This window comes from Giraffa tippelskirchi, chromosome 5 (genome assembly GCF_054371585.1).
Source record: "Giraffa tippelskirchi isolate mGirTip1 chromosome 5, T2T-mGirTip1v1.2.pri, whole genome shotgun sequence".
Lineage (NCBI taxonomy): Eukaryota > Metazoa > Chordata > Mammalia > Artiodactyla > Giraffidae > Giraffa > Giraffa tippelskirchi.
Window position 1 is genome coordinate 76,402,587 of NC_137279.1, and position 21,875 is coordinate 76,424,461.

Sequence of the window (21,875 nt, forward strand, 5' to 3'; positions counted from 1 at the left end):
AAAGTACTTTTCCCAATTGGTAATGATACCTTCACATGTTTTATTTCTGACTGGCCCAGTAGCCTGAGAACACATCCAACCCCACACTGTGAAAATAAGCTAAGTTTTGCTCATCATTATAACCTCAGAGTCTAGCACAGTGCCTGGAACATATAGGTGCTCAATAAACATTTGTGCAACACTCAGAGAGTATAATATAGCTCAGCAGCATAGGACAAGGCAGATCTGAATACGTAAGTGACAACTATTATAATCATCATCATCAGATAGATGTTGCTCTCTGGGTCCAATTTCCCACACCCCCACCTCCCACACCCAGTTATCCTCAGCTGCATCTTCCTTGCATCTAAGCTCTTCCCATGAATGACCCAAATCCCTCAGTAGCAAGGCAAGTCCATTTCCTTTTGTTCCTACCTTGGGACAGTAAGAAACATTTTCCAAACTTTTTGAATTTAAAGACCCTGTGGAGTTTTCCCTTAAGTCTCTTCCAGAGACTTAAAAAAAAAACAAAACTCCCTTATTACCCCTTCCCTACAAAGTATGCTCCATGCTTCAATCATATATACATGATTTTTCAGGAGGTTTTAAGGTCAGCAGTCACATCCTCCCCTCTCCCCAGATGCCCAGAAGTCAAAGACTTCTGGTGCTCAGGAGATGTGGATTACTGGCCTCCCCCAGTTCCCACCCAGGTCCTGGTCAGAGGCCACCCTGGTGGGACTCTCACTCGGGTAGAAGCGCTTCCATGTACCCAATCTCCCTGTTGCCCAGTCTTACTCATATTTTATAAACAGAGAAACTGAGGCCCAGAAAGGTCAGGTTCACCTGGCTTGTTTGGGCATACTGATTTAGGAATAGTCAGAGGACCTTCAACTAGCTGGGGCACGGAGCAGCATTCCTGCTCTGCCTTCCCTTCCAGGGAATCTAACCCACAGGCCCTCCGCTGCCTTCTCCTTGGTTTAACCTCACCTGAGCATCTTTAGAAGTGAAGGCCCCTAGGAGGAGACGGCTCCAGCCAGCCCCACCCTGGGTGCCGCAGTCTTGAGTCTCTGAGCTGACTCCAAATCCAGCGCCCAGGACAAGGCAGAGAGACGCCAGCCCTCCGCAGAGGGATGATGGTGCAGAGCACAGTTCTGTAGTCTGCAACCAAGCAGACTCCAGGTGCTAATCTCCTTTTTTCCTGCCTATAGTCAACCCTCTCCCAGCCCCTCTGACCCCCTCCCACCCCAGGCGCACACAAACTAAGCCCCTTTCTACCCCCAAACAAATCACCAGCCACTTCCTCTCCCAATCAGACAACAACCAGCCCAGCCAGATTGGAATCAAAGGACTTTTTACTCTCAGACCTTCCTCCTCCATAACAACAGCCCTTCCCCCCACCTCCAAATCTAGATACAGATAAAGATAGAGATAAATTCCAGTCATCGGAGCATGACGGGTGACTCAGATCCAGGACTGCAGGAAGGCAGACCCTCCTAGGAGGGCCAGTGACGACACTTCCCTGCTGGGCACACACCTAACCCTTTGCTGAGACCCCCACCCCCGAGCTGGCCCTGCATGGGTGGTGCTAAGGGCACTGCCAGGGAGGAAGCATGTGGCCGGGAGGGGCAGGGCCAGGGGAACGGGTCCCAGGGGAACATCGCTTCCTTTCAGGGCCCCTGAGAGTTGAGAGCCTCGGGCAGCCCTGAACAATAGCCCGAGGCGTGGGTGCCCAGCACGGTGCCCGGTGCCACATCCTGCCATTCTTCTCCCAGGCCGCACCCTGCCACCCTTCCTGGCTACACCCGATCCTATCTCTGCTGTTTACTCAGAGCTGGGAGCGGGGCTGGCCACAGGCTTGGAACAGAGCTTTCCTGCGAGGCTCTCTCCCTCTCTTAGACCTCTGTGGGCCCTGGGAGTGAACAGATCCATGGTGTAGCCCCGTCTAGCCCAGCTCAGGTGGAGACAACGGCCAACACCCCCAGTCCCTGGGCTGTTTCCGGGCTAACCAAGGTAATTCATCACCTAGCAGAATGGCCAAGACTAGCTAGACTGAGGCGCGCTGAACTCCCGGGAGCCCCTGTCCTAGCTTGCAAGAGGAGGCAGCCCCCTGCATCGCCGGCACAGAAACCCAGCTCCAGACAGAGCTTTGGCAGCTGCCAAGATTCAGCTGACCCCCAGCCGAAGGGCACAAAGGACTTAAAAAGCGGGGAGAAACGAGCTGTGCCATTCCCACCCAGAGACAGAAGAGGCAGCGTGGAAGGGGGCTGCCCCACTGGCCTGGGTAAAGCCGAGGAGGTCAACGGTGTTCCCTGGAGGCCCTCGTCCGGGGCCCCTCCTGCTTCAGGACCTGAGGCTGTCTTCACCCCCTCCCGAGCCCCGTTAGCAGCCCGGCCACAGGACTGGGGCAGCTGCAGTCCTGCCCTCACCAGCGGCCAGGTCCAGGCCCACGTCCTGAATGAGGGCGCGTCTGCTCCTTTGCACAAGCAGGGTCCCGCCCAGGGCCAGCGCGCGGCAGAAACGGTGCGGCCCAGGCCGACTGGCCTTGTCAGAGACCTGCCTTGTGGGATAGCCCTGAGCGTTAACCATGGGGACAGGAGGAAAAGGAGCAAGCAATGCCAGAACACTGGGCACTGGGCAAGGGCTCGCCTCTCATTTTCCTGACCCACCCAAGGCCCAGCGGAGGCATCTGAACTCAGCCATCACTAACGCCCAGATCCACGTCTTCTCGTCTGTTGGCTGTGCCCTGGCTCCCTCTAACCCAGGTAACAGGATCTGGTCCAGCAAAGGTCGAGCTGCCACTGTCTTTGCCGCTTACAAGATTCCAGTCGTTTCTGACTTGAGTCATGGCCAAGGAAGAATTAATCAAAAAAAAAAACCAAAGTCACTTTGGAAACTTGGGGGAAAGATTCAGTCTCTCAAAACTTTAGTTTCTTCACACGTAAAACAGAGATTTCAATACCTACTTTGTGATTAGAAGGTAATCATAAGCTTAGAAAATCTGGAACAGAATATATGTTCAGGGAAGTGTTGACAGGATACCGTCTTGACCCAGAAAGTTGGCATGCAAATAATCAGAAAATACACCTGGCCTCATCATCTCCTCCCTGGGATGGACCTCCCTATGAAAAAAGTGACAGTTCCTCAGTCTCTTTGCGACCCCGTGGACAATATAGGCCAACAGGCTCCTCTGTCCATGGGATTCTCCAGGCATGCATACTGGAGTGGGTTGCCATTTCCTTCTCCAGGGGCTCTTCCCGACCCAGGGATCGAACCGGAGTCTCCTGCATTGCAGGCTGATTCTTTACCATTTGAGCCACCGGGGAAGCCCCTATACCTCCCTAAGGCTCCATAAAAAGATGTACTTTGAGAAAAGGTTCGGGGGCTTCCAGAGGGATTTGAACATCCCGCTCCTCGACTAGGGCAGAGAGCAGAAGAATTAAGTGGCTGGCGGCACTACGGGCAGCAGCCAGGGCCCGCGAGCTGGACGGGGACGCACTGGCCTCACCTTTGGGCGCCCTGCTCCGATCTGCGGCTTCCCCTGTCACCTTCTCTCCCCCGCCCCAGGGTTTCTGGGTGGAACACCACCTGCGCCTTGAGAAAGCCTAATCACCATCATCTCCCCAAAGACAAGCTCATCATCGGAAACCCCGACTGAGCAGCTCTTACTCAAGCAGTGTTCATTCTTCCAGTGAACAAAGTGTTCCGTTCTATTTCTCTGCAAAGGCCATGTTTCCTCTCCCATTATCTACCCCATCGGCCCACCGGCAGCCAAGACTGCCACAACAGATTTCTCCTGTTGGTTATGTTCATGGTCCCCTTTATATTTGTGAGTGGTTGTCTTTTCTTGGCTTTGGCTCCTTCTCAAAAGGGCGGGGGAGCAAGGGGAGGAAAATAGCTTTAAGTCTCTGATTTCATCTAAAATGTTCATCAAGCAATCCCCAAAGCAGCCAGCTTGCACCCCAGTCTGCCTGGGACCCCAACTTCCAGCACCAGTACCCTTTGGAAACTGAGTAGGACCATTTCAACTAAGAAGAGAGAAATCTGGCAAAGGGGTAGGATGAGATAGGGATCTTGACATCTGGAGCCCAAATCAGTAATAATAACAATGATGACATTCAAAGTATTCAACAACTGAATGATGGGCACTAACCTGTGAGATGGGACTCCTGGGACAATCAGATGAGTTGGCAGATGCCCTCCACACACAACTGGTTGCCACTCTGGTGTGTACCCCTCTGATTATAGTTAACATTTCCTAAGTATTTACTATGTGCTGAGTATTATTTGAATCACTTTTATTTATAGTAATTTATTTCATTTTCACAATAACCATCTGAGATAGTTAGCATTATGATCTCCATTTTACAGATGGAGAAACTGAGGCACAGAGGTGATTTGCGTCCAGGAAGTCTAGCATCAGAATCTTCCTCTCAACCAGACAACAGGAATCAGGCACACAATAAGCTAAGGGCCATCAATAGGCATTAGCTCTTTTAATACTTTCCTGAGCCCTGTGAAATAGTTACTATTATCATCTCTGTTTTACTACTGAGGACACAAAGCCTTAAGGAGGCTAATCAACTGTCAAAGGTCATGGCCAATGAGTGGTGAGCAAAACACTGGCCCAGAGACTGGCTGTCAAGCACTTTCTTTCAAGCACTGGATTATACTGGTTTCTCTTCCATTTGTTTGAGGTCCTAAGAGGAAAATCACCTACTGGAGGCTGAATCACCTGCCCCTCAGTCTTAACCTCTGCATGGTCACTGTGCTCTCCTGATGGGGGTCAAGGGATCCAGGCAGGTCCTAGCTTAGTTGAAGTGAGAAAAGTCAAAGGCAAATGCCACATGCAGACATCAAATAATTCAAAACCAGGGTCATAATGTCATGAGTTCAGAGCAGCACTGGAGGGTGCAGAGATGCCCCACTCTCTGACCTCCCCAAGCGATCACCTGGCCAGGGTCTTGAGAGTCCTTCCTTGCCCTCTGTCCCCACACCTCCACACCTTAGCGTCCCACCATCAGCCTGAGCAGCTCTGTACACTTCACAGACCTCTCAACTATGTGCCAAATGAATAGTGGCAGTCATCTTACTATCAATTTTTTTCTGACTATAAAAGGAATATGTACTCATTGTATAATAGATAATCTGAAAAATTTTGAATAACATAAAGACAAAAAGATTAAAGTCACCCACTACACATTAATCCAGAGGTGGCAACTGATAACACTTTGGCATATTTCCATTAAATCTTTTTCCTATGTCTAGTTTTCTTTTTCATCATTAAGCTCACAAACAAGTTTTACACTATTCCCCTCCATATACGTGTAATAGTATATCAGAAGTTTTCATGTTACTAAAAACTGGAAATTATTTAAAATTCTTCAGGGAATTTCATGGTAGTCCAGTGTTAGGACTCTGTACTTTCACTGTCGAGGGCATGGATTGGATCCCTGGTTGGGGAACTAAAATCTCACAAGCCATGTGGTGTAGCAAAACAGAAAGGAAATTCATTATGAAGTCATTTGTAATTGTTGCACATCTCTTCAGTGGTTGTGCCGTAATTTACCCAACACCCAGGGATAAAACAATCCAACTCTTTAAATCTCAATATTACTGAAACCCTCTTATCCCCCTGGAAGGTCATTCATCCTCCAGACACTTCTGATGGGCCAGGGCCGTTCTGCCCCTCTGACAGAAGGCAAGGAAAGGGCCCTGGCAATCAGCAGAAAAAGCAAGGTAGAAGAAGGACCTCACCTGCTTCCTCTTTTTCTTTATTATTTTTTTTTTTTACTAAAGTATAGTTGATTTGTGTTAGTTGTGTTGGTTTCAGGTGTTCAGCAAAGTGATTCAGTTATACATATACATATATATTCTTTTTCAGATTCTTTTCCTTTATAGGTTATTACAAAATATTGAGTAGAGTTCTCTGTGCTATACAGTAGGTTCTTACTGGTTATCTATTTTTATAGATAGTTGAGTGTATCCGTTAATCCCAACCTCCTAATCTATAAACCCTCCCCTCGTCTGCCTCCTCTTGACAGGACAAGTATGTAGCAAAAGGACAGGATGGAGGCTGTGACAGAGACCCAGAAACATGGGCCCAGGGCCTGGCTGCTTCTGCAATGCGGAGGACATGTCTTAGTGTTTCCTGGGGCCTGACTTCCCCTTAAAAAGATGGAGAATCACAGTGAGGTGCCATGTCACACCCATTATGATGGCTACTATTTTAAAAAAAGAAAAAAGAAGTGTTGGCAAGGATGCAGACAATTGCTGGTGGGAATGTAAAATTTTACAGCTGCTATGGAAAACAATACAGTGGTTTCTCAAGAACTTAAACATAGAATAACCATATGATCCAGCAATTCTCCTTCTGGGTGAATAACCAAAGGATGTGAAGGTAGGGCTGTGAAGAGATGCTGCTCACCCATGCTTTTACAACACTATTTGCAATAGCCAAAAGGTGGAAACAACCCAAGTGTCTGTGGAAGAGTGAATGGATAAAATAAAACATGGTGTAGATATGAACGGAATATCATCAGCCTTAAAAAGGAAATCTGACACATGTTACAACATGGAGGAAACTTGAAAATGTTAAGTGAAATAACAAAAAGACTAACATTTCTTGATTCTGCTTGTATGAGGTACTTAACAATAGTTAAATTTATAGAGACAGAAAGTAAAATAGAGGTTATTAGGGGCTGAGGAGAGGGGCTAAGGGGATTTATTATTTAACAAGTACAGAGTTTTAGTTTAGGGTGAGGCAAACTTCTGGAGATAGACAGCAGGGGCAGTTGCACAATGCAAATGTACTTAACGCTTCCAAACTATGCAATTGAAAATTATTAAAACGGTCAATTTCATTATTATGTATGTTAGCCACAAAAAAAGATGGAGAACATGAAACTGCTAATAATTTACAGTTTCATGGCACCTTTAATCTTGCAGACAGGCATAACACAGACTCACAGACTGGGGACTCAGGTCTGGCCAGGCATCAGGGGGTGTGCAGCCTGGGGACCAGCTGCCTTGGAGAGAGCCCCTTGCTCACAAAGCCATCATTAACATCACTAATTGAAGTGTCTAAAACAGCCAGAGCCAGACAGAGCGAGACCTGCCCCACCAGTTAGCAGGCTTTCCCTTCAGTGCCTCCCTCATCTCTAGGTACAGTTAAAGGCTTTTCCCTATCACGCAGAGACAGGTGTATTTAGGATTTCTCAGTGGGGAGGGGAAGGGTCTGGGAGCAGGAAGGCGGGGATAGAGGAAGAGATTTTGCGCATTTCCTTTAAGTCAGCTCCTTGCTTTCCTGGAAAGCCTTTCCTCAATTGTCCTTCTTGGGGTGGCAGTATCCAGGAAAGCACTGGGTGACACCTGCCTTCCAGAACAGCTCTCCCTATCCCCGACTTGCTGAGCAGCCCTGGGCAGTCTAGTCTACAGCTCTGGACCTCCTTGAGGCCCATCTAGGGAGGACACAGGGACAATAATCCAAACAAATGCTTTAAAGTAGGTCTGAGCTAACAGAGGGGGAGACTGGGTGAGGGCCACCTGGGGAGGGAAGGAGGGAATGGAGAAGCCTCCCCAGTGTTCAGAGTCACCCACTCATTTCAGAGACGCTGGTTTCTCTGGACCACCCAAGGCTTCCTTCTCCTCTTCAATGAATGACAGGCTGGGACCAAAGGCCCATCCAGTCAGAAGGGTCATTGGATAGTTCCATTCTCTATTACTGGTGCCTTTACTGGTAAAAAGCTAGCCCAGCTCCCACCTACCCAAGATCACATCACAGGGCTTCCAACGTCTCTAAGCGCGGCCGGGGTCCTGGGCCTGACTGAGAGGGCAGGCCCTGCTGATGCCCGTCCGCCACAAGGGAAACTGAAAAAAGCCACTGGCATCTCTGTCCATCTTTGTCCAGCAAAGAAGAGAGATGAGTGCCCCCCCACCTGCTGCTCCAGCGACCCCCCCATCCCTTAGAGCTGCTCTCCTTCCCCTCCCCTACAGCTCACGCCCTCACCCGGGGTGAGGGTCAGTGATGCGGTCACTAGAGGTGCCCAGCTCAAAACCTGCCCTCGCTAAGGGAGGAATTTAACCCTCTCCCTGCTGGCTCATGACTAGTCACCCTAACAGATCTACCTGCTTGGAGAGGAAGTTACTGCAGAGAGGATCACATAGACCCACGTGGTAATTCTGAGTGCACAGTGGCAGTGAAGCCTGGATTTGGAGGCTGGAGGTCTGAGTTGGAGCCCCAGCTCTGCCACAAAATCAAGGTACAATCCTAGGTAAGTCCTAATTTTCTGAGCCTCAGTTTTCCTATCTATAAATTGGGAGTCAAAATATACACCACCAAATTGCTTGGAGCCTCAGCATAGTGATTTTCTAAATGTCAAAATGCTTCACACACTTAATGGTTTAGAAAACCCCATACAACTGTTAGGGGTTTGGACACCTGGAACTCACTGTGGGGCCTGGGACACACCACCCAAACTTGCAAGGTCTCAGTTTTTCCATTTGCTCATGGGATACATTACTATTTCTTCTCTCAGAGATAAAATTTTAAGTCGAGGAGGGCTCCAAGGTCTTTGATGCTGCAGAAATACAAGTGCTGCTAAGGCCCTGGTTTCCACCTTCAGGCTGCAGCCCACATCAGCAGGACAGTGACAGCACCTGCCATGTTCTGAGTGAGCACAACCAGATAAGCACCACACAGATATTTTTGGTAGCAACAAAACCCATTTTATAACTGAGGCACCTGAAGCTAAAGGGTGGACGCAAAATCCCACAGAAGGTCCACCTGCCTCCAATTCCAAAACCGCAGCACAAGGACTCTGGAGAAAAGGCAGCTTCCCTGCAGGCGCACCCAATCCAATCAGCCTTCTCTGCTGCTGCATGCTGGGGGACATCCTCCACTTCCTGCTGGGTTCCTACAGGTGGCTCTGGAGCGCCCCGAGTCCAAAGGTTAGTTAAAGGCTGTCTGTTACTATGAATTATAAAAATTCATCAGCAGTTGGGTTTGGTGAATGCAGTGGTTTCATGCTTTCAAGCGATCCCAACTTACAAGTGAATTTCACCAGTTTTGCAAAAATCCATTCTACTTGGTGTAGAACTGTCCCCCTTAGTGACCCGATTAAGGGACAACACTGGGTAAAGGACGAATGGCAGTACACTCTGAGCCAAACTATCATTTCTGCTCTACCTGGCAACACCCTGCCTGCAGCTGATGAGCGAGAAAGTTCACCCTCTTTTCTGGGCTGCCCTCCAGTGCCAGCACAGTGAGGTCCACACACTGGGGTCCACACCCTAGCCCACCTCTACCCCACACCCTACCCCTGCTCCAAGCTCCGGGAACACTTGGGGCAGCAGCTCTTGCCCTTGTTTCTTTGAGTGCATGGGTCACTCCTGTAGCAGAATAACCACAGCAATAGCCTGGATAAGAACTTCCCCTCCACCGCCCCCCATGGCAGACAGTGTCTGAATATTCCAGGTAACCCTTTTTATTTAATCTTCTTAGTACCAGGTATGATTGTCAGCAGCAATTTATAATTCCCGAAGCTGAAGCACAGATTGGCTAAGTATCCTGGCCAGGGTCACACAGCACCATCTGTACGCCACATCTGAAGAAAGAATTTGATGGGAGGCTGAGAGAGGTGTCACAGCTGACAGAGTCTGCCCACCACACTCTCCCTTTTCCAAATCCCATATAAGCCATGCTCATGACCCAAGGGAGGAGCTGCCCTCACATCCAGACAGGCCCCAGGAGAGCTGCACCATCGTTCCCACAAGCACCACCACGGCCATGATACTAACATCAGCTCCCACTAACTGGTATCTAGTATACTCCAGACACTGTAATATATACATCACTTCACTGAATCCTTTTAAACTTGGGAGGTAGGTATTATTCTTTTCCCACTTTGTAGGTGAAAAAAACTAAGCTCAAAGAAAGTTCTAGTATTTGCCAGAAATCTCTCAGCTCAGAAGAAGCAGAACTAGCATGCAAAGAGAGATCTGTCTAACTCCACCTTGCACCCAGCCTCTGACACCAAGCCCATGGAAACAAAAATGTCTTCAAGGGTCCTGACATGGGACTTCCCTGGTCGTCTGGTGGCTAAGACTCCGAGCTCCCAATGCAGGGGGCCCAAGTTCAATTCCTGGTCAGGGAGCTAGATCCCACATGCCACAACTAAGACCCAGAGTAGCCAACTAAATAAATAAAATTTTAAAACAAATACTAAAAAAGAAAAAAAAGAGTTCTGGTGCCCTGGCCCACTCAGCTAAAAGACTCTGTTCTCACAACACAGCTGGTTCCGATGATCCTGTCTCACCTCCTCAGACAGATTACTGCTTCCCTGTGGGCAGGGTTTGGTCTCCACCCAGTGCCTTCACATAATGAGATATGGGTAAAGCTTATGCAGGTCAAGAAGCAACAGTTAGAACCGGACATGGAACAACAGACTGGTTCCAAATTGGGAAAGGAGTACATCAAGGCTGTATATTGTCATCCTGTTTATTTAACTTATATGCAGAGTGCTATGCTATGCTAAGTCGCTTCAGTCGTGTCCGACTCTGTGCGACCCCATAGACGGCAGCTCACCAGGCTCTGCCGTCCCTAGGATTCTCCAGGCAAGAATACTGGAGTGGGTTGCCATTTCTTTCTCCAGTGCATGAAAGGAAAAAGTGAAAGTGAAGTCGCTCAGTTGTGTCCGACTCTTAGCGACCCCATGGACTGTAGCCTACCAGGCTCCTCCGTCCATGGGATTTTCCAGGCAAGAGTACTGGAGTGGGGTGCCATTGCCTTCTCCGATATGCAGAGTACATCATGAGAAATGCCAGACTGCATGAAGCACAAACTGGAATCAAGATTGCCGGGAGGAATATCAATAACCTCAGATATGCAGATGACACCACCCTTATGGCAGAAAGCAAAGAGGAACTAAAGAGCCTCTTGATGAAAGTGAAAGAGGAAGAGTGAAAAAGCTGGCTTAAGACTCAACATTCAAAAGACTAAAATCATGGCATACGGTCCCATCACTTCATGGCAAATAGATGGGGAAACAATGGAAACAGTGACAGACTTTATTTTCTTGGGCTCCAAAATCACTGCAGATGGTGACAGCAGCCATGAAATTAAAAGACACTTGTTCCGTGGAAGGAAAGCTATAACCAATCTAGACAACATATTAAAAAGCAGAGACATTACTTTGCCAACAAAGGTCCATCTAGTCAAACCTATGGTTTTTCTAGTAGTCATGTATGGATGTGAGAGTTGGACCATAAAGAAAGCTAAGAGCCGAAGAATTGATGCTTTTGAATTGTGGTGTTGGAGAAGACTCTTGAGAATTCCTTAGCAAGGAGATCAAATCAGTCAATCCTAAAGGAAATCAGTCCTGAATATTCATTGGAAGGACTGATGCTGAAGCTGAAGCTCCAATACTTTGGCCACCTGATGCAAAGAACTGACTCATTTGAAAAGACCCTGATGCTGGGAAAGGTTGAAGGTGAGAGGAGAAGGGGATGACAGAGGATGAGATGGTTGATGGCATCACTGACTGGATGGACATGAGTTTGAGCAAGCTCTGGGAGTTGGTGATGGACAGGGAAGCCACACGAATGAGCAATTGAACTGAATTGAAAACTTATCCATCCTCTGAATATCTTAGTTGTTAAAAAATATGTCAAACCATTGCCTTTAAAAAAGACATCTAGAGATTAATGTTCATCAAGCCTGAACAAAATAACTGTGCTCATTTATCGAGAAATGGCACATCTCAGAAAGTTGGCTACACTCACTCACTTGAGCCCCCGTGGGACTTAAAGCCCGGGTGAGTGTGGTCAGGGCAGACCAGGAAAAGGAACATTCCCTTCGCAGGCTGCCAGGTTTGGTCCCAATCCTGGAAGCCCAAAGCCCTGTGGGGGAAGGAAAGTTGTCTCTATTACCAGATGGTTCCAGCACAATTTGAAGGCAGCAAAAATGTCTTTGAATGGAAAGAAAAAGCACAGGGTTCTGCTGGAATTTTGCTGCAGAACAGAGAGAGAAGTTTCGGCTTCAATGAATGAGTCACCCATTCTGAAAGTTCTCTGAGACGTTCTCTGGTTCCTCACTGTCAACCAAGTCCCAGCTCCTTGGCCTGTGTTCAAGACTCCCTCTGATCTTGAAGATCTCTTCCTAACTGCTCTCTAAGCTCACCCCACCCCCCACCCTATTTCTACCCCAGCAGGGCTCCTCAACCTCTTGGCTGGTAGTTTAGTCACCGTTGCTCCTCATGGCACCCGGCACAGAGGCGCCCTACTAACATCTGTCTTAGCAGGAGACGGGGGTTGCTAGTGGAGCCCCAAGTCTCATGCTGGGCCCAGAGCGTGTGTTCCACATCTAACAAACCTATCCATGCTGGGTCAAAGCTCAGAGTTCACCCTTTCATGGACCCCTGGCAAGAGCCTCGAGCTAGCAGGAGAAGAGGATGTCAACCCACAGAAGAGAGGACAGGGAATAAGTGGCCGTCAGCTGTGTGAGGATAATAGTAAGATAATAGTGCAATCCTCACAGCTGGAAACCAGGCCAATTCTCTCACTGCCCAGCATCTCTCTCCCCCACTACCCAACGCATTACATTCTCACCCTTGGCTCTTTCCGGAGTCCCACAAAAGCTTCTTATCCTTCCAGTGAGTCTGCCTTTTCAACAACCATCTGACGGCAGCAAGCTTGGAGACATGCTTGGGATGCGAGAAACGGCTACTTGAGTGATTCGCTCTTCCGGAAGCAGATTGGGCTCCTCTCAGCCATGAAGCAGAGGCCGGGGATCAGGCAGCACTGCACCTGACCCTGAGAAGCCCCCCGCCAACCAAAGCTCTCTGCCTTTTGGCACTTTGGCCTCCTGGGGGATGTGGACCCCTTGAAGAATGGCTCATGTGGCTACTTCTAGTCAAAGCGTAACAGTTGGAAACAGGATGAAGGGAAATCACAGGAAGAATGAAACCGACTTACATGAGGAATGGATGGAGAAGGGGAGCTTGCTTCCAGGAACGGGGACCGGTGAGGAATCCAGGGAAGCGCGGAGGCCAGCCTGGAGGAGGGGCCGCCACAGGTGCTGCTCCTGCCCTCTCCATGGTCTTCCGGGACCCCACACAACAGCCGGCACACACAGGGCCCCGGCGCCCGCAGAGCTCTATCTGCTGCCCCGATCTCGCGGCCACTGAGCTAAATCCCGCCAGCTCAGCTCTTCTGCAGAAAGGGGGTTGTTTTCTCATGCACCACTCTTTCCACAAGGGTGGCCATCCTGCCCGCTGCCCCTCTTCCGGGGTCTTCTCTCACACAGCCGCTCTTCTCTCTCTGTAGGAGTGTTCCCAGGCCCTGCCGTCTCAAGAAACTCCAGTGACTCTGCTCTAATCACTATCCTGACCCTGTTTCACAGAAAGCAATCAGCAACCCAAGACCCAGTGGGCCGACGTGGGAGGGGGGCTCCTTCCACTTACAGGAGCCTTTGGGGTCCCGTGGGGAGGCCGTGCCATCCAGAAGGGCATCTTCCCACACAGGGCTGGACTCAAACTGGCCCCACACTAAAGCTGCCGCCAGCACAGGCCGAGGCACTGCATGGTCAGCCCTGAAATTAGCGACCCGGGTGTTTTTCCTGTCGAGCCTCTTGCTAAGGCTCTGCAAGTCTCCCCTCAACACTGGAGGACAGAATGTGCTTGGCTGCAGACCTGGCCATCATAAATTGCTAATAACAGACTCTCAATCTGAAAAAAAATCATAGAAGGCCTGGCCCTCCTTTTCTGCTCCTCTCAAACCCACCACTATTTCCACAAGACCAAGAAGAGAAAGAGATGCCTCCTGGGGCCACAGAGGGGAAAGCTGCTCCCCAGAGGCTCACTTCTCCCCATCTACCTGTCTTTCACAAAAGCTGGGCCCTGAGGAGTCTGAACAGGAAACGTCTCTGTTTTCCAAGGTCCCTCCTTGTCGCTAACCTTGATTTATCCTCAGATTTATTGAGCACCTGCTAAGTGCCGAGCTCTGTGCACCTAACTGCGAAGGTGCCCTGAGTCCCATTCACAGGTGGGGGGCCACTGGGGACTACTTCCTGTGCTCATCCCGGGGAGGGCGATTGAAAGCAGGGCCGCCGTGAAGCCCACTCTCTGTCCCCTCCCCACAAGCGTTCCCTGTCCTCTGCGAAGGGGCTGGGAGAACAGAGCAGGAGTGAGGCTGGACAAGAGCAAAGAGCCAGGAGCGGCCATCTTTGAAAAGAGCAATGGTAAAAGGCAGATGTGAATGTGGCTAGGTATACACTATAGAAATCGTGTTTAGTGTATTGGTTACATGCAAATTATATGTAAATATGTACACAGCCCTCAGAAAAATCTAAGTGTCGCTGCTACTTTTTCTGCCTGTCTCTTACTCAGGCTGTTTCCGGGGTTACCTAGGAAGCTACTATCTGACCACCTGGCCAGGGTACCGCAGAGTACTGTCCCCGTCCCATCTTCCCCCTTCCCCTTCGTATCAACTTCTCTCCTTGACCTCACCTCTCCAGGAAGGCTACCTGAGAAATGCTGAGTAGAGAGGAGGGAGACAGAACAGGGCTATGTCCATGTGGAGCACGGCCAAGGTAGCAAATGAGGGAGGGGAGGAGGATAGTGGCCTCTGCCAAGGCAAGTATCCTTCCAGATCTGGGCCCAGGACGGGCTTCCTGCAGCTGTCAAGAGACCCTCAGAGCCCAGGCATTCCCTGATGCCCCTAGCCCTTTCCCATCACCAGTTCCCCCAAACCAGTGGCAGCAGGCCAGGGATCCTGCAAAGATCCCACAGTGGGTTCCATTTGTGCTGCCACGTGGCCAGAGAGGCCACGTGGACCAGCCTCATCCCTTCAGACCCACAGTCAGTGTGGAACTAAGAGGCCCCACCACCCTGCCTTTAAATCTCAGTTTCCTAATCCACAAAGCTAGGGGTGAGATACTCTCTGCCCTTCCTAACTGACAAGCTTTCACGAGGCATCCCTGAGAAGAGCCACATGGCAGGACCTGTGCGTGGAAGGCAAGAACCACCAAGAATAGATGCAGAATTGTGACTAAGTGTCTGACTCCACAATCGGATTTTGAAACTGCAACAAAAATCACCTGGGCAGCTGTCTTCATCCTCATCTGGCTCTACTGCTACAGCAACACAGCATTCACAGTTTTTCCTAGAAGGGGTACAAGTGGTCCTTCCCAAGTTGCTGATGGGAAAAGCAAGGTTCCTAGAGGTAACATGACAGGCCTGAGGACACACAGTCTAGAGCAGGGCCTTGGTCTCCTCTGGGGTCCACGGGACTTCAGTGCCCACTGGCCCCAGAAACACCAGCACAGCAACGGTTAGAGGAACCCTGGAGGGCCTGTGGGAGCTCCTGCGGGAAAGAGATGGGGAGCCCACTGGCTGCTGCCTAGAGGGAAGCACCTGGGCTGAACTGTCGGAGGTCAGCCCCCTGCCCTCAGTCCAGCAGGCCCGGCTAGCGCCCTGGGAAGGCTGCGGCTGACTCTCTGGCCCTGGGTATCAGTCCTGACCCAGCAAGTGGGCAGCCTGGCCCGCTACCAGCTAGAAAATCAAGGAAGAAAGTAGACAGAGCACCGTTTCCCCCTTAACAGATATAGAAACCTAGGCACAGGAAGGATGATGGCACTGGCAAGACCAAGCAGAGAGGAGCCCCGACAGCCCCCGAGAGGCAAATCCTGGGCAACCGCTGTGTCTCAGCACTTCCCTCCAATGACTACAATAACTCTGCCAGAAAGGATAACCCACTGCCTCAGCTTACAGATAAGGAAAACGCAGCTCAGAGAATTTAGGTAAATGGTCCAACCTCAAGATTCAAAATCCAAAAGCTTCCAATCCAGAACTTTCTGACTCTAAGACTCCATGGTGTTTTTACCAAACCATCCTGCTTCTCTGTAAGTTGAGGAGCATTCCAGACTGAGTGAAAACCCCTTCCCCCATGGCCAAGGCCCTTTGCGGCCTGGCTACCCTCCAGTGTTGAGGCTCACAGACGCTAAGGCAGGTGTGAACAGATGCCTGCACACCTCAGGGCTGCAGCTCACAAGATGCCCCTGCCTGAAAGGCCCAGAAAATGCCCAGACCTCACTCCAAGCCCAGCTCAAATGTTGCCCCACCTTGAACTTCCCTGGTGGCACAGTGGCTAAGAATCCACCTGCCAGGGCAGGGAACACAGGTTCAATCCCTGCTCCAGGAAGATGCCACCTGTCGCGCAGCAACTGAGCTGGAGCTACTGCACCTGGGCTTTGCTCTGCAGCAAGAGTAGCACTCTCAGCAAGAAGCCCGTGCACCACAGGAAAAAGAGCAGTCCTGCTCGCTGCAGCTAGAGAAAGCCTGCACAGAGCAACGAAGACCCAGTGCGGTCAAAACAAAACAAAAGAAATTAATTAATTAAACAAGGTTGCTCCTCCTTTATGAATCACTCTCTAAAAATCCTAGAAGAGCTGATCGTTCCTCCAAGGCATTCCAGAGCCCTTGGACACCCCTGGTCTCTAGTACTTGACTGGACTGCAATTATTTGTTTACCTGTCTGCAGTGGCTCCTGTTCACCCCTATGTTACAGATGAGGAAACTGAGATTCTGAGAGCTTAAGTTACTTGCCCAAGGCCACACAGGCAGTGTGGCTCCAGAATCCTCCTATCCGCGATGGTGCTGCTATTCTTCCTTGCCTCTCCCAACCTTAGTGCAGTGCCTGTTCAGTAAAGGTTTGTTTCATTAAGGTTTATGGAGGGATGGGGGCGTTGCTGCACCCAGCCACCTCCGCTCCAAATCCCACCTGCAGCCCTGGTCCCAGGATTCCCTACTTGTCACTCCACCTTCCACCACTCCTGACATTGGCTGCCCTTTTTCCGAAAAGCTCCAGAGCCTTTGCCTTGCTCCCGTCCATTTCTTCCTGCAGTGCCCTGGCCACTGCGAGGGCCTTTCTGTCTTTCCAATGGGAAACTGAGATCCACAGAGGCCTCACGGACAGTGGATCTGTTCAGAGTCAGGTGTCCTGACCCCAGGGTAGTGCCAGATAGGGACTGGTTTTATCTCTGCCTCAAGCAAAAAATAAAAAAAACCAAGCACCAAGATAGGGGAGTCTGGAGGTCAGCACAGGCCCTTCCCTCAGCCCAGCACCCTCTGGCTGACCTGGCCACTGGTCTGGGGCGGGCCTGCCAGGGAGGGGCTGCTCCCCAGGGCCAGGGCAGGGGAGACAAGCGGCCTTTTGTGTCTGCAGCCTCCTGAGACACCTGTTCTCCCTCCTGCCCGCCTGCGGCCACCCTCCCTCCAGGCCGGCCTGTGTGCGGCCTTGTTTACCCCGCGGCCCTGGCAGCCGGAGCGGCCTGCTCCCAGCATGGGGCTGGGCGGCCCTGCCAGCACCTGCCCAGCCCTGCCACTGGCCAAGCACAATCATCCCGCTGTTGACACAGTTGTTGATTTTCAGGAGGGCCGGGAGGGCAGAAGCAGCAAAGGCATTTAGCGCCCGCCTGGCTAATTTGCAGTTGGCCGTAGCAATCCTGTACCCCATCCTTCATCCAGCTTCCCCCACACTCCTTGCCCCCCAGCTGCCTGGGAGAGATTTGGGTTTCCAGTCCCTGGGTCACTTGTGTTTCACACCACAGGCAGCCCCCAGACATCTCATGCATATCAGTGCACCCCAAAACCCATGCTCCCCCATGCTGCCACACACAATCCATAGCCAAACAAGGCTGCCAGGAGCCCCCAGCTACCCTGTCTTTGAGCGCTCACCAATCTCCCTCCCCTGCAAAGTCAGGATGCTCCAGGTCCTTGGTGAGGGACAGGATATCTGAAATGCCCTTGGAGACCCCAGTGGGGCCCTAGGAGATGTGGGGAGACCTGCCCTTATAACCTTCTCCCTGACTTGCTCTCGACAGGCTGTCTCCTCACCTTCCAGGTCACTATGCTTCCCCTTAAAAAAAAAGAAAGAAAGAAAGAAGGAAAGAAAGAAGGAAAGAAAGAAAGAAAGAAAGTGAAGTCACTCAGTTGTGTCCGACTCTTTGTGACCCCGTAGACTGTAGCCTACCAGGCTCCTCCGTCCATGGGATTCTCCAGGCAAAAATACTGGAGTGGGTTGCCATTTCCTTCTCCAGGAGATCTTCCTGACCCAGGGATCGAACCCGGGTCTCCCTCATTGCAGGCAGACTCTTTACCCTCTGAGCCACCAGGGAGCCTTTCCTGACTGCCCAGATCTGGCTGTGATGCCCTCCCAGATGCTTGGACGCTCTGCAGCCCTCCCCCGGCAGACCTTCAGTTGGCCGTAGCAATCCTGTACCCCTCCGCCCGAGACCTTCAGTCAGTATCTAACCTTTACCTTCCTCAAAACTGTGTGAGGGCCTCACTGGTCTCTCAGCCCGTGTGCAGGGCACAGCTCTGAAGCCGCTCCCATCCCACTTGCTGGATGGACGTGCGATGGAGCAGGCACCCTTGGGCCAAAGACCCACCCCACCTCCACCCCAGGTTCCCACTTGGACAGTCACCTCTTGGATTGATAAGGCCTGGTGGCCAGTTAAAAGGTTAGTTGAAAGAGCTTCAGGAATTACCTGTTAACTTGCCACCAGCACATGAATTTAGATGGGCAAATCTGATTAGCCAGTCATCTCCTAAGAGATCAAAGAGCAGGATCTTGAAGGACAAGGGATGAATGAGTCTGATGATGGCAGAGGGAGTGGGGAAGGCAAGGACACAAAGACCCAGCTGGTCAAAGGTCAGGGAAGGCACCTGGGGGAGAGGTTACTGTTAGAGGAGGCAGGGACTTTCCCTCTCCCCACTTCCCTGCCCCACCTGAGAGCCTTGACTCAGGACTCAGGAAATTCGCTTCACCCTTTGGTGAATTATCTGAACTGGACGCTGACTCCACAGGAGGGCGGCTGGAGTCGGACTCTCCAGACCCCCTAAAACTGCCGGGTACACACACACCCATGCTCACGTACAAGCACTTCCCTCAATTCTGGTTTCCCAAACTCCATGTCAATCAACACCTAGAGAGAGGAAGCAAATATCTATATATCACCTCCAAATTGCGAGTCTCAAGTTGAGGAGTATGGATCTAAGGGCAGGGAAATCTGGTAGAAGAGAAAGGAGCTTACCTTGTGAAAACCACAGGTACCTGATGCTCTACCCCAGTTCCAAAAGGGCCAGCAGCATGTATAGCTGTGCAGGTTGTGCACTGCACAACTCCAAGAACCCCATTCACCCAGACATGTATGCTTGTACTCCAACTTGAGAGCCAAGTTCATCCCTGACTTCCTCAGACACCAAAGGGTAAAGTCTCCCCTGCTACATACCTCGACCCCAAGCTAGATGTATGACCCTGTTTCTCTGTTCTCTGCCCTGTTTCTTGGCTTGGGGATCTGGGACAGCTGAGCCCTTCACCCCCACTAAGGGGAGAAGCCTCGATCTCCTGGCCCCACCAGCCCTAACGAGGGGCCACCCTGACTCTCCCCAACCCTAGCCTCCTGGTGGGGGGGGTGGGGCTACAGTCCCCCCCACCCCCACCCCCGTCTCTCCCCACAATGACACAGGAGGAGACTGCGTCCCTGCAGAAGAGAGTGGTGGGTGACTGCCCACTGTGCCACCCTCCCTGGTAGGCTAGAACTGCGCCCCCAGTCAGTGTAGGCACCAGAGCCCTGAAGAACTGAAGGGGGGAGGCAGGCTTCACTCTGGCTCCTGAGCACCGGCCCTGCTGGACTCTCTCTCCCCTTGCCTCCCTGACATCGGTCTAATGTCCCCACTGTCTTCCGGGGGCTTATAGAGGTACTGCCTGGTTCCCCACGGCTAGCAGACATGTGCAGATCCACCTGGCCACTTACACGCATTTACACGCTTTCACACACCCTTCCTCTCCACCGGCCACGGACAGGGGCTCCAACAAGTCAGAGAAATGGCAGGCGCTGGAGGGCCCCTCCCTCTTGCTTTTGGCAGCTCCCCGCTCACTCCCCACTAGCTCACTCCCCACTATCCGCGCCCCACTGGCCCCAGACCACCTGGCTGTACCTGCAAACAGGCTTCCTCCCAGCCCCTCCCCTCTAACCTTTTATTCGCACTTCCTTCCCCACCCCACTCCACCCTACCTTTCAAGGGAGGGGCCTGGAACCAGAGTCTCACAGGAATGGGTGAATGACTTCAGGCTCCTTCCTCTGGGCTGGGGTGAGGGTGCTGAAGCAAGGATGGGTCAGAGTGGCACACCCCACACTGAGGCAGAAAACCACTCGGCCTGGGGTGCATGGGGCTGGCCTGTGTGGTCAGGTAGGACTTGATTCTTTTGAGTCAGCAGGAAGGCAGCTTTAGCCAGAGCTCACTCCCTTTCCTGCCTCCTCCTAGGTGCCAGAAGTAGGAGGCCTACGGGCACAGCCCCTGGGCAGCCCAGCCCGGCCCGGCCCGGCCCACAGGGTGGGGGAGGGGGAGGCCGGGGGCCTGCTCAGCGGTCATCCTGAAAGGGTATCAGCCCAATGTTACAGGCCTCTTATATTTCCAACTATTGCCCCTCAGGAAGCAACAGTTAGAACTGGACATGGAACAACAGACTGGCTCCAAATAGGAAAAGGAGTATGTCAAGGCTGTATATTGTCACGCTGCTTATTTAACTTGTATGCAGAGTACATTATGAGAAACTCCAGGCTGGAGGAAGCACAAGCTGGAATCAAGATTGCTGGGAGAAATATCGATAACCTCAGATATGCAGATGACACCACCCTTACGGCAGAAAGCAAAGAGGAACTAAAGAGCCTCTTGATGAAAGTGAAAGAGGAGAGTGAAAAAGTTTGCTTAAAGCTCAACATTCAGAAAACTAAGATCATGGCATCCGGTCCCATCACTTCATGGCAAATAGATGGGGAAACAGTAGAAACAGTGGCTGCCTTTATTTTTCTGGGCTTCAAAATCACTGCAGATGGTGATTGCAGCCATGAAATTAAAAGACGCTTACTCCTTGGAAGGAAAGTTATGACCAACCTAGATAGCATATTAAAAAGCAGGGAGATTACTTTGTCAACAAAGTTCCATCTAGTCAAGGCTATGGTTTTTCCAGTGGTCTTGTATGGATGTGAGAGTTGAACTATAAAGAAAGCTGAGCGCCAAAGAATTGATGCTTTTGAACTGTGGTGTTGGAGAAGACTCTTGAGAGTCCCTTGGACTGCAAGGAGATCCAACCAGTCCATCCTAAAGGAGATCAGTCCTGGGTGTTCATTGGAAGGACTGATGTTGAAGCTGAAACTCCAATACTTTGGCTACCTGATGCGAAGAGCTGACTCATTGGAAAAGACCCTGATGCTGGGAAAGATTGAGGGCAGGAGGAGAAGGGGATGACAGAGGATGAGATGACTGGATGGCATCACCGACACAATGGACATGAGTTTGGGTAAATTCTGGGAGTTGGTGATGGACAGGGAGGCCTGGCGTGCTGCAGTTCATGGGGTTGCAAAGAGTCGGACACGACTGAGTGACTGAACTGTACTGAAATGATCTCCCCTCCTACCATTGTATTTCAGCAGAATATTCTACTGGTGGTCAAGGCTTGATTTCCAGTCTTCCAGAGAAGAAACACGGACCACTTTTTCTGTTTCACTGTCTGGCAATTCTACATATATTTTAAATCCTTTCCATTCTGATTATAACACATATTATTGTACTACCTTTGGAAACTACAGAAATATAGGAATAAGAAAATATAAGCCACAATTAAAACAGAAGTCAAAAAAACAAAACAAACAAAATAGAAGTCAAGAAAGGATGGAGATCTGGGGTGGGCCACTCCCAGCTACTGGTGCTATGGACAGGTCTGCTTGGCTCGCTGTGCGCTTTGACTCTAACTGGTCACTGACCCTCGTCTTGGACTTACAAGCAAATCCCCCTACCCTGGCTGCTCCTTCAAAAGGCTGGACCTGGGTCCCCAGGGCG

At 50.9% G+C, this 21,875-nt stretch overlaps 1 protein-coding gene across 24 annotated transcripts in view; it reads right to left on the reverse strand.

Moving 5' to 3' along the window:
• The window catches only part of SOX13 (SRY-box transcription factor 13), a 44,802-nt gene that overhangs the window by 16,112 nt on the left and 6,815 nt on the right, over positions 1-21,875 (reverse strand). For 6 of the 24 annotated variants that reach the window (XM_081494998.1, XM_081494997.1, XM_081494996.1 and 3 more), the window contains exon 1: positions 12,949-13,093. The exons of 6 other annotated variants lie outside the window; for them this stretch is intronic. In XM_081494998.1, coding sequence (XP_081351124.1) covers positions 12,949-13,070 — 122 coding nt within the window. In that variant the 5' untranslated portion in view covers positions 13,071-13,093. 12 more of the 24 variants (XM_081495008.1, XM_081495006.1, XM_081495009.1 and 9 more) reach the window with 11 other exon arrangements.